Below are 17,391 nucleotides of genomic sequence, written 5' to 3' on the forward strand. Positions count from 1 at the left end.
CTTCTGCAAGAGCGACCCGGGTTCGACTCCCGGAAGCGATGAGAAAAAAATTTTAATTAAAATTAAATCTCTAACCGAGCCCAGTTACCCCTATGAGTGTGTTGTGGTAATATAGAGTTCCTTTTAAGCTAAAAAATAACGATAACGAAAGCGAAAACTCCGACCACTACTACTACTACTACGGCTCGGGTCAAACTAAGAGACTCATCGTATACTACGATGTGGCTAAAAATTGGTCGAGTTCCAAAAACATTTCCTACCCCCTTCCCCTCAACCTAAAGCCGCGAAACACGGATGCCTGTGCTTGAATCTAGTTCGGCCGTCTACCGCCACGACCGTCTCACGTTTTGGAGGGAAAATTCAGAAACCGCTACTAGAGGGTCAACCGTTTGTGTGTTATCAAGAATATTCACTTTCGCCGAGTGAAGAATTTGGTTACTTTTAGTCTCATCTCACTTCTGGAAATACTACTATGTTTGCAATTATCATTCTAAGTTCATGAGCGAATTGAATTTACTCTTCGAAAAGTCTTTAGTGAAAGACCAGGAAAGTTTCGCGTCCCTGATAGCGATTCCGATTCCGATCCCGAGTAAATATTGCAAGTGCACACAAACATTCAAACACAGAACCGAACCCCTATCCTCCCTTCGAAGAGCTAAGCCTTTCTCCAAACAGTTTCATGGTCATACCACTCGATAAAACCAAAAGGGAAGGGAATATATAGCAAAGACAGACCCTGTACAGGTTTCCGTAACGGTTGTCCCGGATGCTCCAAAGGTAAGTTTGAATCAAAGGGTTGAGTCAGACCGCATTACAGAAGAGAAGATGTAGTGGAAAAATCTACCTTTCTCTTTTGGGGTTATGATACGAAGTGAGAGATAGTTGTAGTTTTAAGTATTTGATAGCTTAATTGGTTTAATATTATTCTGACTCAATTCGGATGGCAGGAAATATGTAAATAATGACTAAATAGAGACAGAATGTGTCGAGGAAGTAAATGTTATGGGTGTTAACAGGAATTAAGGTCCCAAAAAGATTATATTAGTCCGGGGCCGGTAGAAGGATTGACTAGAAGTATGGTTCCAATATTTTCCAAGCCAATGGAAAATTTGTTCATGTTAAAAGTTGCTATGTTTTTATTAAGGGTTTCGATGCAAATTGAGTTCCTATAAGGGTCCTCGATTAGTCAGGTTGGGAGGTAACGGAAGGGGTAATGGGGTCAAGTCACCTCTGGCGGACACGGGTCAGTCTGCAACTATAAGGAAGCATCGTGTTCTCTCAAATGTTTTCATTCAGAATCTTGGCTTACAGGAGTGCGCCACACTCACGACAAAAGATGCTCTTAATTAACTTACTAATTATGTTTAACAACCTAGATGCGGACAAAGGGTTACAACAACACAAACACAAACCCAGGCGTCACGCAAAAACAAACCTCCGCACACACACATCTCACTCTCAATTTTCCACTCCAATACAGAGACACTAATAATACTTCTCGATTGGCGACAAGTATTCTTGGCGCCAAAAAAAGAAATATTTCAGTTTTTTGATCCCAAACGCCGTCACCATAATCATTTTCCCGTCTCGGACAAGGTCGCGAGTCCGAGATCACGTGCAAATGCCAACAATCATTATTACTATTCATACAGCAACTCCAAGTCTGCACGCGAATATTTCTTTGCTTCTACCGTCTACGTTTCATAGTAAACCAACGCCTTTAAAGGGAGGGTGAAAAGGAAAATCAAATGATCTTTGTTTTCGATTCCTTTACTAGTTATAAGACCTATCGGCATAGTTAAACCTCCAGAAAATATCTCCGAATAATTTTAAAATTCAAATTAGGTAGAGATTTCATAGATAATTTAAAATTTGCACCTCCGACCAATCACGTAACGATATGCCTTTTTGTTTACAAAATTCTCGTGGCACGCTCCATGTTGAATGAAATTTAGCGCGAGAGATTCGTGACTAACAATTATGTCACGAGATATATAACGTGACACGGAAATTTGTTTAACAAAAAGGTAGGGCGTTACGTGATTGGTCAGAGGTGAAAATTTCAAATTATCCATAAAATTTCTAACTATTTGGAAAATTTTAACATCATTCGGTGGTATTTCCATAATGTCTTATAAATAGTAGAAGAGTCGATAAAAATCACTTGATTTTCTTTTCCACTCTCCCTTTAAATGGCTTTTCGACGCCCTTGCTTGTAACTAAACCAAGAACAGATCGTGCATCAACACACAAACCCAAGCAACGATTTTTTTCTTTCGTATTAATTCCTTGTGTTGACTCTTTCATAATATTTACTTTACACGTTAGTCTGTGGTCGTTTAAGATTGCTTTTTGTAAAAGGTAAAATTAAACTGGGCGGTTTTGTCTTTATTTTTTCTTTCTGTATAAGATTTGAGTGCAGCGAGTCACGCGACGTTGAAATTAACTATGGATGTGAATAGACTGATGGTTTATTAATGATACAATTATTTTAGATAGCGAATTAAGTGAAATTAAGTTGATTCTTAATTAAATAATGACGTTATTAAATACGGAGTTAAAAATATGATTTATGATGGTTGAACGAGCAATGGTTTTATCTGCGCATATTACTTTACAATTGCGTTTTCTGACAAAAGTGGATGTACATGTATGATGGATTCACAATACAAGTACGTAAAATATATACTAAAACCCCACACCACATTTATATGCAAATTGTAATAATAAAATTTAAGGTTCAAGGTTTTTTTAATTTGCATTTTAACCTATGATTTTATTTAAATTAAAAGAAGGTAGAATGGTATTTCGATTGTTCCTAGAGGAAATTGAACAAACCTTTACTCCTTCGTTAAATTCTGGTTCAAACTACTTTAGTTCTGAACTAATCCCATTCCATCTTATCCTATACATTCCCTAGAAATCTGTTTTGAAAGGACCTAAACTATTCCATTTAAAGATGAACTTAAGCCCAATTAGTAATCCCAGAAGTCGAAGGGGGATTACGTATATAGAGCATTTCATTCTTTCGTTCTAGTCAAAAAAAAAAAAAAGAAAGAGGAAGTACTAAGGGCTACTTCCGGCTCATCCCTTTGAAAGTAAATCAATTCTAGGGGAGGAGGGATTATTCCAAAATAGCTCCTTAATGTCATTATTCCCCTGGCAATGCACTTTATGCAATAAAAAGAGAAAAAATAAAAAGGCGGGACAGGCGGAGCGGTTCAAACGCAAAATCGCGAGCAGCACGAGTCCCGTATCGATCGACTCGCCGAGAATATCGATCTAGCGGTGTCGGCCATTTTTACTATACTGTTTACATCGTGACTTGGGTGACGTCATGAGCACGAGGTTTCCCTGCCTTACGTATTATTGTTGTCATTGGTCGAGGCGCGGCCCACCTAGTCACGTGGGTAGGTAAGCACCCATCGACCTACCGGATTGAGTCAGTGACTTTCCACCTTGGCCCAATACTAAAATGACCGACTATTGTTTTAATGAGCTTAAGACACGCGCTATGACGCCGCTATTAACTCTACCTATGAGTGATAAATGCGTATCTCATCGACGCCAGGGTTCTTAGGGTCATAAAGAATGAACTTGTGAACTTTTTTGGGGACATTTCTACATGTTTCGTATAACGTATATTAACTCGGCTTATCTTTCGTCGATGTCTTTTTGTCGTGGGAGGAAAGTATATATATATATTGAATTAATAGAATGCCACTTACGTTTTTGAACGTCATCGAAATACAGAAGATAGTATTTAAGAGTGATTAACGAGCAGTTTAATTTGGGAAAATCGATTGAGAGAAAGGTTTCCTGAAAATAGAAAACATATTGTTACTTATTTATTTTCAATACAAATATACGATAAAACAATAAAGATTTATAAATTGTTGCTTAAAAATAACCGAATAAATTATTTCATTAAGTATTTTGTTTACCAATACCGTTTCCCGCGTTTAAAAGACATTAATTTAATTAATTAATTTAAGCGCTTTATTTAGATTAGTTAAATCGTTTAAGTATACGTAAATACGATATTATTATATAGTTTAGCGTTAATAACTACAATAATCCGCCTTGAAAAATTACTGGAACCTAATTTTAACTTAAAATCATGTTAAAAGTATATGACAATTATAGTTCTATATTTATCAACTAAGTCATATAAGAATGACGAATATTCATCTAAAACCTTGAATATACAGCTTGAAAACATTATATATTTTAATTAAAAAAATATCGTATAACCTTATGAACGTTATATATACAATAAATCCAGATGTAATTATAACTTATATATAAAATGACAAATCTTAATACAAAAATTATTTATATCAACACTGCATACGTAAAACTTTCACCTCGATTAAACTTGTAGAAATAAAATACACGTAGCGCTAGGTATAGATGCGAAACTACTACGTACGATACACCACGACTAATCTCACATTTCTAAATTAATTATTCCGAATTAAATATAAGACAAAAGCATAGAGATAGAGATAGCAATATCAAAATGACATTACCATTTACCAACCACCATGAATTCGAGAAGTCAACTTACTACTTTATTTTTTTCGCTATACGTACGCACGTTTGACGCATAACAAAAAATTACACCTACAGTTCTACAATCCTACATACACTAGGCCTATAGTTCCAATACGGCAATCCGATGCAAACTCAAAACCAAAAAAAAAAAAAAAATACTAAATATATTTAAATTTTTTGACTCGTCTGGTAGAACCTATATTTAGACTGTCTATAGAAGATGATTTTAACTATTTTTCTTGTTATTTTTAATAAAACGAGAAAATGTTTCGTATAGACTATAGAGAACCGGCAAAACTAGCTTTCGTCACACGAGAAAAGCACGCGCATCTGTTTTTGTCTCGGGTAGACCAACGATTCACCAAGTACCCGGTGTTTGGCGGGGAAAACTCCTACCACGCCTGCACGGGATCTAGCGCGCGCGTGTTTCCACCATTTTGACCAAGTTTCCATGACAACCGTTTCCCGGTGAACCGTATCCTCCATTTCGATGGAAAAATTAGAGCGTACAGTTTCGCCTTTACCAATACGGTTCGAGCACGCGCGTTTGAAATATAGTTAAAACAGTTTTAATACTATTAACAGGCAAACGCGTCGTAGCGTGAAGATAAAATAGAAATGGTTCCTGAAATCCACGCTCTTGATTTCGTATTAAACAGAGATTGTATTAAACATCTACCCAAATTAACTTAAAAACCATCCATACGTTAACTTCCCAAAAATTTTCAAATGTCAATATTATTTTTATTATTTTTATTATAGTTATAATTGAACTGAACTGAACTAAATCTCCAAATCTAATCTATATTTGGACTCCCTTTTCTAGAGAGAAGCTTGCAAAGCTCAGAGATCCTCCTCTGGTTTATTGATCAGATTTAAAGAAACGACAAAAAAAAGAGCTAGGGTAGAAATGGCGGGAAAAACTATAGTCACGTGTTTTTTGGGCCCGGTGTAATTAATAGAACGCACCAGCTGCCACGTTATGCCTCAGAGTTAGAGAAAAGAGGATGCGCAGAGTTTGAAACTAGGGATTCTATCATCCTTGAGCGCTGAGACTCTAAGAGGCTGAGGGAATAATCATTGGAAAGAAAATGGCGTCATATATATGTAGTTCTAACGCTAAACGGCATTGTAAGGGAGAAAATATACAAATCACCATAACTATAGCCCTTGATTATAGAATCAAGTTTAAAATTCATTTTGGAGGAATTTCTAAAGTAATAACGAGTGAAATTACTTTACAGATAACTTATTTCTACACTTTAACAGGACCATTTAAAAATAACTTCGATATAGTCTAAGTCATAGACATATTATAATAATATTGGAATGTACATTATTTTCATATATCTATGTTTATGAAATAAATTATTGAATAATGTTAGGCGCTGAAATCGAGCTGCCCTCTATCGCTCACGTTAAATACGAATTTGAACAGTAATTAAACTTACGCTGTTTAAAATATAAATTAATTTAAAAATATATTTGACCCGAGAAAAGAAATGTAAATTTATTAATTTGTTCAAATAAGATGTCATTTTATAAAAAGTTATTATATTTAAAATATATAGATTTTCTTCTCTAAAATAGCGCCACCTAATGCTCAATATAGATTCATCTTAAAATTAATAAACTTAATTAAAATTCAACCTTAGAAAGGGTATATTTTCGCCTTGGTTACCTGTTATTCCCATGTTAAATTCTATTCCTTCCGAGATTGTATTCTACTATAAGGAAAATGGACTCCACAAAAAAAAATACCAAAACCTGAATTCAATCTTAGAAAGGGTACATTTCCCGTTGGTAACAAATTATTCCCAATTTAGATTCACCTCCTTTCAAGGTTACAAGAGATTCCATTCATCTAATCGCAAAAAAATTAAATATAGTCTACATTATTAGCGGTACAAACCCATCGTTGACATTATCAATATTATCTAATAATCTTCTTTATTGCTTTAAAATAATAGTAATTTTCCTTAAATATTCGAATAAGATTTGGTAATACGGTTTTAGAGGTTAGAAAGGCACTGAGTCAAAATCCATCATTAGGAACGAAAAACAACAAAATTAATGGTGAAAAATAATAAGCGTAACGACCCAGTAGGCATGTAGGTTTAATATAGTTATATTTAAATTGTCAGACCAAATAATTACCAGCTTACAAAAGACGCGATGACGGATCAGTCATTCACGCTTCAACAAATAAGACTAACTTCCACGAGGATGGAGATGAACTTGATTCATTACGTCAAGAAAAGTTCAACAAGAAAATTTTGGCCTACAATGAAAAACTATACCAAAGGAAATAGGGATTTGAAATTCTAATAGAATAATTTAATAATGCATGTCATCAACTTATTCGTAATTAAACGTAGTTCTGTAGTATTTTGATGGTACAATTCTACTGTCATAACACTTCCCTTTTGTTACAATCAACCAAAAAAAGGGTTGTAGGACCGAAGTATTTGAGTCAAAAATGTTCTATGAAATTCTGCCCTTAGGATTGCCAGTTTCAAGCTAGGATTGCGTTGTTTTACGGATGACCCCCTTAAATTTAAGAAAGAAACTGAAAGACAATGCTAATTTCGGCTAATCTAATTAAGGGGTCATCCATAAAACACTCAATTGTAAAACACCCTTGTTTAGAGTGTTCCTTATGGCAAAATCTCATAGAACATTTTCGACTCAAAGTCACCCACTGTACTTCAATCATACCACCCTTTTTGGAACACCCTGTATATTAGTTCTGTTATTAGTACTATAAACCCTATAATGTATAAGTATGGGTCTGACGTATGGGCTTATAGTAGTCGCATTGTCCATACGAGACAAAATTGAAAAGAAAACCACGCCCATGCCATTTTATTTTATAACTTTCTCCAAAAACCCGTAATAGAGTATAGTCATGTCCTACTGCGATTTCCTTTCTTGTATGGCGCAGTTGCATTACGGAAGATATAGATACGACAGTAGGCAATAATGATTTTCTGACAAATCAGCAACCAGAGGCGCTCCTCTACTCTTTCATAAAAGTATACGTGATTGGGACTGCAGCAACGATCCTTTCGACCCTTACTTATGAATTGTTTATGTTATGACACAAGTTAATCATCTTTACTGAGTTGTCAATATAAATACAACCCCCCCCCCCCCCAATTATATTGCGGAGAAATGCAATTAATTTCTTGGAAACGCAATAAAATTATCCGGAATTCCGAGTAATATTAGCTGACTTTATTACATTTGTTCATTATTTACAAGATAAAGCATTTGTTTTTATTAATTTCTAAACATTTCTTTTTTTTTTATTTTATCTGAGGGGGATAGGGGGGTGAGAATGGATAGATATAGATATACTCAGGGGGAGGGGGGATGTTTCATGTATTTAGAGAACGCACAATTTACATGTAGTTCGTTTTATTCATTTATTTTGTATTTTATTATCTTTAAATATTAAATATTTTTTTAAGTGGCTCTCATTTGATGTTTCTTAAATATACGAACGTAATATTGCAGTTTTCTCTAAATGTTTAGGGGGTATTTTTCTTCTTCATATTTTACAATTATTTCTACAACTTCCAAGGGGATAAAGGGGGATTTGTTTTTTTCTTTTTCTATTTTGAAAATTGTATCTTCTTAATTTCTCAAAAATGTTTTAAGATTTTAAGGGGTGAGGGGTCAGAGGTTAAAACACAATTATACACAAGGTGGCGGGGAGTTAAGGAATATCTCTACACAAGCCGAAAAAGTTTGGTTGTTTTTTTTTTCGTTTTCTTCGTAACAATATCATAAATACAAGGTTTCTTTTTCGTATCATTGAACGAAAAACCTATTTTTTTTTTTTTAATTTTTAATTGAGATTTATTGAATTAAATAGTTAAGCTAAACTTAATTTACAGTCCCTGCTATGTTTTTAAACTTAAAAAAACAATTTAATTAATCTCCTAGTATAAGTTTTGCATTTATGTTTTTAAGATCTTAAACGATGTCCATTAATTTAATTTTCTTTCTTAATTAATTAATTAATTACTATTCCATCTTAATTAACTTAATTAATGGCAGAGAGAAGAAAAGAAAAAGGTTTGGACTTTTATGGTTTACTTACTCACGAGGGTTTTGTTTTTTTTCTTTTAATTATTTTTAATATGAGGAAATATTCTGTTTAGCCTACTATTTATGTATTTTTAATCACCAACTTTGTTTTTTTTGGGTTAATTCAGAACATTCTTCTATTAAAAAAATTAATATTTTAATATATATATGTTTTGTTTTAAACCACTCCCGATTTCTGTAAAGTGTAAACTCGCTCAGAAACGAAACACCACATTCGCAGGTTGTTTTTTTTTTTTTATAATTGTTTTTGTTAATTAATAAGTGGAATGATTTCATTGTTTTTTTTTTGTCTTAAATAACATTGCATTTTGTTTCACTAAGTAGTGGAAAAACAAGACTTTTTTTTATCATAGTGGTGAAAATGCAAAATGCAGAAATGTTTTTTTTTTTTGTTGCGGTAACGTCATTTTTTTGTACCATTTTATTCATACTTGCTTTATTTAGTAGAAGTTCTGCAAGATTCGGCAACGCATAAATTTTTAAGTTGTCCATGCATTTATGTATTTATTTATTTATTTTTTTTTTTATTTTCTTTTCAATCAACATCTTCAGCACAATTTTTACCGGGTTTTTTTAACTAGTAGTTAGTAGTAGTTCAATGTGTTGTTAAGTGTTTATGTTGTGTGTGTGTGTGTAAAAACCGCACTTTATATATATATAACATACCCACATGACACGTAACGTAGTCACAGCACTCAATTTCTTTTTTTTTTATACATGCTAACACTTTTTTTTTTTTAAACTTTTATTTTTTTTAGTTTAATCCCAAATCATTTATTTTTCACCTTAATTTTATAAATTAACTCCAGCTAAAACTAAAATGTTGTTAGTTAATAGTTATTTTTGCGTTAATTGTTATTCATATCTGACTAAATATTTTACGTTTTTGTTTTTTGTTTTTTTTTCATCGAACAACTTGTATTTGAAATATTTTGCGTGTATTTTTAGAGTTTGCTCAAAAATGCATGTTCGAGCCCCGAGATAAAATTATATATTTCTAATTAGGACCACCGAGACTAAGTGAGAGAAAAACGGTTTAGGTTTTTATGGTGTCAGGTGTTTATCCAAAAATATCAGTTAGTTTTTGGCTGCGTATACTAAAAGGAGTTACGTAAGTAATGGTTTGGTTTTAAATGTCACCGTTACGTTACGTGAAAAAATTAGTTTGTAAATTTCATATTTAAATTTAGATGGAGAGCTCGAAAAGGGTTTTGAAACGGGACTAAGATCCAGAAAACCCGATAGTAAATAAGACCGTTAACGCATTGAGGTTATTCACATTACATAGTTGGAATTTAGTGACGATATACTGAGCTGATATTTGAAACAATCTTGTGTACCGTCCAATTTTAGAGCTCTTAGTATCATCAAGAAGTGATATCTAGTTTATTAGGGAGAAGGTATAAATTCGCCAGATTTCCAGCTTTATCTCCAGTCCAAACGTATAGTAGGTCCGGAGTAAATCCCCGTCTCTAAATTACAACCAGCATCTCATTGGTTCTTGAAAACTCACGTCAGCGCGACGACGCGAGTGACGAAAACTACAGTCATATTTTCCGACTAAGGAGAGGCGAGAGGCGAAATAGCCCGGCGCCTCCTTTTACGTCCCCCCTTGTATTTTGAAAGGGGGACTGGGACTATGGCGCGCGAATACAAAGGCATCTTAGACCTTCTCCCTAATAAACTAGATATCACTTCTTGGTATCATTTTATTCCATTTTCGAATTCAATCACAATTTTGAAGAATCTACAAAACAATTTTTCACTTCAACTGACGTTTATTAGAGTTCAGATTGCAATTAACATTCACTGTACGATAATCTAAAAAATCAGAAGTTAAAAGTAGCTGGCGTTAAAAAAAAAAAAAAAAAAAAAGAATACTTTAAAACAATTTAGCCTTTTTTCTTTTATGGTTGGTTCACTATACACTTATATAAAAACATCTCACAATTTAAATAATTAATTAATATTAATGAAAAAAAAAGGAGAAGAAACCCCTAAAAAGCAAAAACAGAATTTTTTGTACAGAAATTTAAAATATACATTTATATATATATAAAGCGTTATATATCTGAGCCCCGAAAACAGCTATAATTTCTGTACAAGTTTATTTAATTGCGTATTAATACAAGTTTCATACTTTTTTTTTTCAAATTATTTAAAGATTGAAAGTGTGAACTGAAAATTCAATTTGATAAAATGGATTCTAAAATTATTTTGATGTAAAGTTTAGGTTTGATAATTTAATAGTTTAAAATAAGGTATAAAAAGTTATTAAGGATTGAAAAGAGCAAATTATAAGCTACTGTAAGGTAAATAATTTTGATTGGGTAGCTACACTTTGCTAAAAAAATGAAATTTGATAGATTAGATTTAGGCCTACAATAACACTGCGGCAATTTTTGAAATGGGGTTTTTTTTTTGTTTTTTTTTTCTTTCAATACTAACCTCCGTCATGAGCTCCACTTCTTCATTAAAAATCCCCGAAAAATTCATAACGCATAGGCTAAAAGATCGTTTCGTTAAAAACAACTGAAAAAATTCATTCTATCCAATTCAAAAAATTATATTTTCAGTCCAAGATAATCTTTAAATAATCATTTTTTTAATTTAATTTAAAGACGGATTTTCATTTGTATTAATCCGAATTTAATATTTGGCCTACCAAGGATTAATTTTAATAATAGTATTTCAATGTTCCTTCCCATATTAAAATGCGAGAGAATTATTTAGAGAGGGTTGCGAAGATAAAACGACGTTTTGAAGAATGAATGGCCGGCAACCTTTTAACGATGTTTATTTACAAATAAACAACGTTATATTTATTATAGACTGAGAGTGAGAGTAAGAGTAAGAGAGAGCTAAAACAATTCAAATCATAATCCCTAATTAAAGGCTGGCGGATATATTTCATTCAGATATGTTAAATTTTATTAATTTCTTTAACTATTAATTAGTTTTAGAGAGCGTATTGTATTTTATTCTGTAAATTTATTTTTCTCCAGTTGTGAAGTTTCTTTTTTTCACCAGGACTATATCTAAAAAACCTCTACATTGGATGGAGTATTTAATAGTGCATTTTTTTTAGTCATTTCTTTTATTTTATAGTTTAATTTAGTTTAAGCGGGTCTAATTATCATTAAGTTTGTTATAGGAATTACGAATTAAAAACTATACGCGCGTAAAATACCCTTCCTTCCTTCGCAAAACCAATTCAAAGGACTAGATTAATATTGGCTTTTGTTTTTTTTTCGTATGTCAATTATAGTTGTTAATAAAATTCACGAAAAAAATTATCCTGAATTTGCATTAATTTTTTTTTCTTCTTTTTATACTGTATATTTTGACACTGTAAAATGTCACGGTGGTTTAATTTGCTTCTTGTCAAAATAGAATTTTTGTTGCTGAATTTGCCTTAAACGTATTCCATCTTCATTTGAATTTTGAAGGTTTAATTCTTCAAAAGTTACTTAACAAATACACAGTCTTCCATTTAAATTTCCCCATTAAACATTGGCAAATTTTTTTTTATATTACAGCCTCTTAAGATTAAGATCCTCGCATCTTACTTGATTCATTCGGGGAAATATATTTTGTAGGGTTTTTAAAAAGAAAGCAAAAACAAAATATATACTACGAAGGGGATGGCCAATTATAGGATGCAACAGCTCGAGCTACAACACCCGCTGCTTCGTTCTTTGCTTTTTTGACGTTGGTCTGTAAAAAAATAAAAAACGCGTAATTTTATGATTAATTAATCAAAGTTACGCAATTACGGGATATGACACGTGTTAATAATGTCTTAATTACCTTGAGAATTGGGCTCGGGTAAGTTTTCCCGAGGTACCAAATGCATTACTGTCGTTTTACCTAACGGTAGTTGGAGGGCTGAAAGAATTCGTAAAAGTCAGAATCGCGAAAACCGACGATAGTTTTCGCGTCAAAAGGTTTCTTTCGTGCTCGTGCAAGGATTTTTGGGAAAGTGAACCGACCGACTTAAAATATATTAAAACAGAGCGAAGCATTGATTTCCAAAGATAGTGAATCAAACAAAAGTAAGATAGTTTATAAAACCACAAAACACATGCTGATAGTTTTATCAGTGTATGAACAACTAAAGCATATTAAACACCCCTCAGTGAAGTAATAGCAAAAATGTATATGATACTTCTCTTCGAGAGAAGTGTACCAGAAAGCGTAGTAATTGTAACATGATTCTTTCCAACATCATTTTGCATTTGGAGTGTACAAGGGCACTAAACCGAACCAAATACGCGATAAATATAGTTCCCTCATCATTTCTCATAACTATTTGGCAAGGCGCATGCGCTTGTGGATTTTTGTCCCACGTCAAGACAATCAAGGTTTGTGGGTTGATTGCTGAGGATTTAGTAAAACCAAACAGTTATAAAATTCACCCTAGCACAGTGCGATGCTCATCTGAAGTTTGATGAGAAGGAGAGCGAACAAAAAGGGTTCCCTCGCCTGGGAAGAACCATGTTACACAACTAAAGTATACAGGATACAGAGTGTCATCCTTCTTCTATTATATCCTTCTGTTAATAGGAATATTGCAGATTGCCAAAAAGCGAGTGTTCCATGCATTAACGTGCAATTTCATATACTGTTTCTAAAGGGAAGAAGACCTTTGCGGAGTCTTTAAAACTACAAGAAATAGTAGGAATGTTGCGCAGCACCAAAAGCGAATAATTTTTCAGTTTTAACAAATAAAAGTGTCTTTCATTCAGCATTCTCAGACAAATACTCGTGGATAAACCCAAATGATTTTAGATTAAATACATCTAAAGAGTTTGCTTACCTCCTAATGTGACATTCCCATGTAGAAACCTCCCTTGATATATTAGTCTGAGTATTTCGGCTTTGGAAACTGTTTCGTCCACCCATTCTGCGGAAGGAAAAGAAAAAAAAACCCCGATAAAAATTTCAAACAATGGAACTTACTATACAAAGAAAAAAGGGCAAACAGAACTTTCTCGATTATAGAGGCTAACTTAAAGCGAGGTTACTTTACCTTCTGGCCAATTGTCGTAGACAAACTGGGCAATGTCCGCGGCGGAATCGTTAGGACTAAAAAGAAATTCTTTCGTCTTGCCACTAACCAGTATGAGGCGGAGATTGATCTGTAATAAAATAAAAACCAAGAAATGTAATAACGGTATATATAAAAAAGACGTATAAAACCCGCGGCGGGTATCCCCACACAAAATGACCCCTTAATAGCCAGCTAGATGGCCTTTAGGATTGAACCCTTATATTAAAAACCTTGTCAAGAGAAGGTGAATGATATCACTTTCATCCACGAAACGCGGAAAGCGAGAACCATAAGGCAAGTTTTCACTTTTATCGCGTTCCATAAACTCCCGAGGGGAACACGACTATTGACTCTAATCTTACGTCGATGGTGGATAGGCGATTTTTGGGAGCTCTATTTGTACATCGTGACCTACTCGGGATAACATCGGACTTTTCCTTTTATCCCAATGCGCCGAATACCATTCGATCAAATGTAAATACATTAACCTAACCTTACCTTCATAAGTTTATAACTTACTGAGATCTAGTTTGAGAACGACGCGAGAATTGACTACACGCGGTTTTGCAGTCCATGTTCCTATTTAGTCTGTACTAAGCCATTAACAGCACCTCATCAGGCGTCACTTTACGTGAATCTATGACCTACTTCACTTCATGACAACCTCTCAGTAACCAGTGACAAACTTATGGAACATATCTTATGAACTTATGGTAAGTCTACTCCTTTCGAGGTTGGGATCTACTTGGAAAAGTCAAGCAGAAATTCCTCATTGTACTGCACATCCGGTTTAAGAAACGAACACCCCATTTTCATAGTAATTAACGGTTTTACCGAAGACCAAATAGTTTTTCATTGAAAACTCTAAACCATCCAATAAGCCTAGTAACTCGTATGGAAAAAAACAATGTCAGGAGAAAGGCTGCTAGGAAAAAGACGAATTCGGCTTTCCTTCATATAGCCTATGAAGAAAAAGGGGTGAATAAGGAAGAGATCCAAGCGGAGGGGTTCTTATTGATCGGTAAACAGGCAACCCTCAGAGCCATAAACGCGAGCACAGGCCATCAGCTATAATAAATACGGACGATACTTGTCAGTATAGGAAGGATGCCCGACTAGGCCTTGGAGTCTCCTTGATTGTTCCGAAGAGGAAATATCAAGAAAAGAGCCTCAAGACACGCTGACACCTTATGACGGTAATAAAAGATACTAAACGAAGTAGTGGTATAAGGAGACCAACGCCGAACGGGAGTGAAAAGAGCGGGAACCTCACTCACTAGCTTGTCTGTCTGATCAGGGACGTCGTGCTCAAATAAGGGAAAAGAAATACAGTCATTTCTGAAATCCAGAATGGAGACTTGGCGAACTATATTATGAGTCTGTCATAAATGAAGGAGGATGTTCTTTGGGCGATTTTGAGTCGGAAATGTTCGAGTTATGATTTGAGTGTTTGTCCAGCTATAAACATAAGGTCCATGATGTGAACTCGGGACCCTCGATGGTGCGTGGTGTTAAAAGAGAGACCGGGGGGGAGGGAGAGGTTTAAGGGGTAGATGGGGTGTTTTCCAAAGTGTTAGCTTCGCTGCAGAGTCAAAAATGTGAGTTACGTTACGACTCATGATTTAACAGCGGGGGAAGATTTCGGGTTTTTAGTTTTTTTTTTTACTGCGCAAGGGTTGGGAAGGAATATGGGGGTACTGTTGATAATTTCCTACCTAATTAAGCGCGCCGTAAGGCCAGAGAGGGGGAGGATGTGTTTTAACCCGGGCCACCGTTCGCCTGTTTTCAATTTAATCTGAATAAATTTTATATCGGTACATTGTGTTACTTCATCTTGTAGCTTGTCTGCTCCTGAAAGATGGAAAGTGCCTCTAAAGGGATTAATTTGTGGAAGAGACCGCGCATTAACAGGGTTCTTACGTAATTTCCAAAAACGAATTTCATTAATATTTAAAATAAAGGCTTTTAGGAGCATCGGCTCTGATAGATTGTCAGGTGTTAAATTGTACATTAAAGGAGCCTTTATAATCTACAATAGGGAGGTAACAACTGGCAACGGGGAAGAGATAGTCTGACGTCACGCAGCCCCCTCTGGTTGGCATTTTTGCGCGTAGAATACTGTTTCCAACCGTTAGGGGGATGAAACACCAGTAAGAGATAGAAGGTTGTGACGTTTGAGGGTCAGAACTGTTAGCTCCCTATAGCTGTCATGGCTCGCAACAGAAACCACATGCCAAACAATGACGCAATTTAGAGAGTTAGTTCCAGAACAACGCGAGAATTGACTACACTCGGCTTTGCAGTCCATATTCTTATTTAGTCTGACCTAAGTCTTCGACGGCGCCTTACCAGGCATCGCTTTAAGAGAATCTATGATCTAGCTACATCACTTCATGACAAGCTCCAGTTTGTAACCAGTGTCAAACTTATGGAACATATCTTATAAACTTATGATTTAACTAATAATAAATTACACTGATTTTTGGGAAAACAATTATGAATTTTCAAAAAGAAACCTTTCATATTTCCAGGTCTAAACAAGCTGTTTCCCCATTATCAGTATGAACCCTGATTAAGTTTAGTGGTGGATTAATAAAGCCAACTTCCCAAATTAGCTAGGTTGCCGTTTTAGAACAATAAAAATTATAGTTAATCAGGAAATATGATCTCATCACTAAAAACAAGTTAACGAGAAAACGAAAAACAAAACTTCCGCGTGTGTAAAGAGGAGTTTCGCAATTTAACACTAATTACGGTTGGGAATTTAACTAATTTCTGCATGAAGTACGTGATTTCAATTATAAATAATATTGAAAAACATTCCCATCGCAAAATTAATTATCAGGAAAAAGATTTCGTATAGATAGATCTTTCTTGTACTGGGCACCAAATTACTTCCATTATTACAAAGTAACTAAACCATAAAGCACGAATTAAAATCCATAGAATAAATACCTAAATAGACCAAGATGCTACAGCGGCACTTAACACCGGGGTCAGAAAAAAAAAATAAAAGGAATCAAGATGGAAACCTTTCAAGTAATTTAAAACCGTTGCCAAGAAGCGGTCCTCGCTATATTAATTCTGAGATAGAACCCCGCATTTTGGCAACACCACAAACTACTACGGTTTCTAACGTAGAGTTTAGTGGTTAGTTTACGCTTGGTTAAGCGTTAAGGATTAATTCTCCGTGAAAATAGGGACTGCATTTCCCTAAACATCGTAACAAAAGTCGCAACGAAAAAAAAAGCGGTATAATAAGATAAAAAAATAAATAAATATTAAACACGTGAAAAAAGTTACAAAAGTTATAAAAATATACAAAAAAAATGCAGATAAAACAGTTTGGAAAGATCCGTGCCAAAAAATTAATCGAGAATTTGACGCGTCGGCGCATTGTATTTATAGAGATATATTTTTTGACACAGTTTCGGGGGAAAAATGTACAGAAAAGGGCTGTATTAAAAAGGGTTGTTGAACTTCCCTTCTTTTGTCTCGTAATATTACACTTGCAAATTGGCTAATAGAGAAGTTTCCCAAAAAACTCGACTACCTTTCCCCTTTGCGTAACTCTTTATTCGAAATCAAAACAAAATTATTATTATTGCGAAATTATACAATTTCATCCCGAAAAGTATATATAAAGGAAACTTGGCAAAGGGGCC

General features: G+C 34.3%; 2 protein-coding genes across 4 annotated transcripts in view; both read right to left on the bottom strand.

Moving 5' to 3' along the window:
- Nucleotides 1-5,230, bottom strand: part of LOC149623597 (sodium- and chloride-dependent glycine transporter 1-like) — a 32,359-nt gene extending 27,129 nt beyond the window's left edge. Inside the window, exons 1-2 of one of the 3 annotated variants that reach the window (XM_089852631.1) lie at nt 4,571-5,230; nt 3,729-3,819 (exon numbers count right to left, since the gene is read on the bottom strand). In XM_089852631.1, coding sequence (XP_089708757.1) covers nt 3,729-3,743 — 15 coding nt within the window. In that variant the 5' untranslated portion in view covers nt 3,744-3,819; nt 4,571-5,230. Of the gene's footprint in view, nt 1-3,728; nt 3,820-4,532 lie in introns of those variants that run through there. The other 2 variants (XM_089852630.1, XM_089852629.1) reach the window with 2 other exon arrangements.
- Nucleotides 5,231-7,772: 2,542 nt separating this feature from the next.
- The window catches only part of UBL3 (ubiquitin like 3), a 44,880-nt gene continuing 35,261 nt past the window's right edge, over nt 7,773-17,391 (bottom strand). Inside the window, exons 3-6 of the mRNA XM_089852661.1 lie at nt 13,706-13,814; nt 13,493-13,579; nt 12,484-12,561; nt 7,773-12,390 (exon numbers count right to left, since the gene is read on the bottom strand). Coding sequence (XP_089708787.1) covers nt 12,326-12,390; nt 12,484-12,561; nt 13,493-13,579; nt 13,706-13,814 — 339 coding nt within the window. The 3' untranslated portion in view covers nt 7,773-12,325. The remainder of the gene's footprint in view (nt 12,391-12,483; nt 12,562-13,492; nt 13,580-13,705; nt 13,815-17,391) is intronic.

Source organism: Phalangium opilio, unplaced genomic scaffold, assembly GCF_054372755.1.
Source record: "Phalangium opilio isolate 3A_F unplaced genomic scaffold, DU_Popi_V2 ptg000113l_1, whole genome shotgun sequence".
Lineage (NCBI taxonomy): Eukaryota > Metazoa > Arthropoda > Arachnida > Opiliones > Phalangiidae > Phalangium > Phalangium opilio.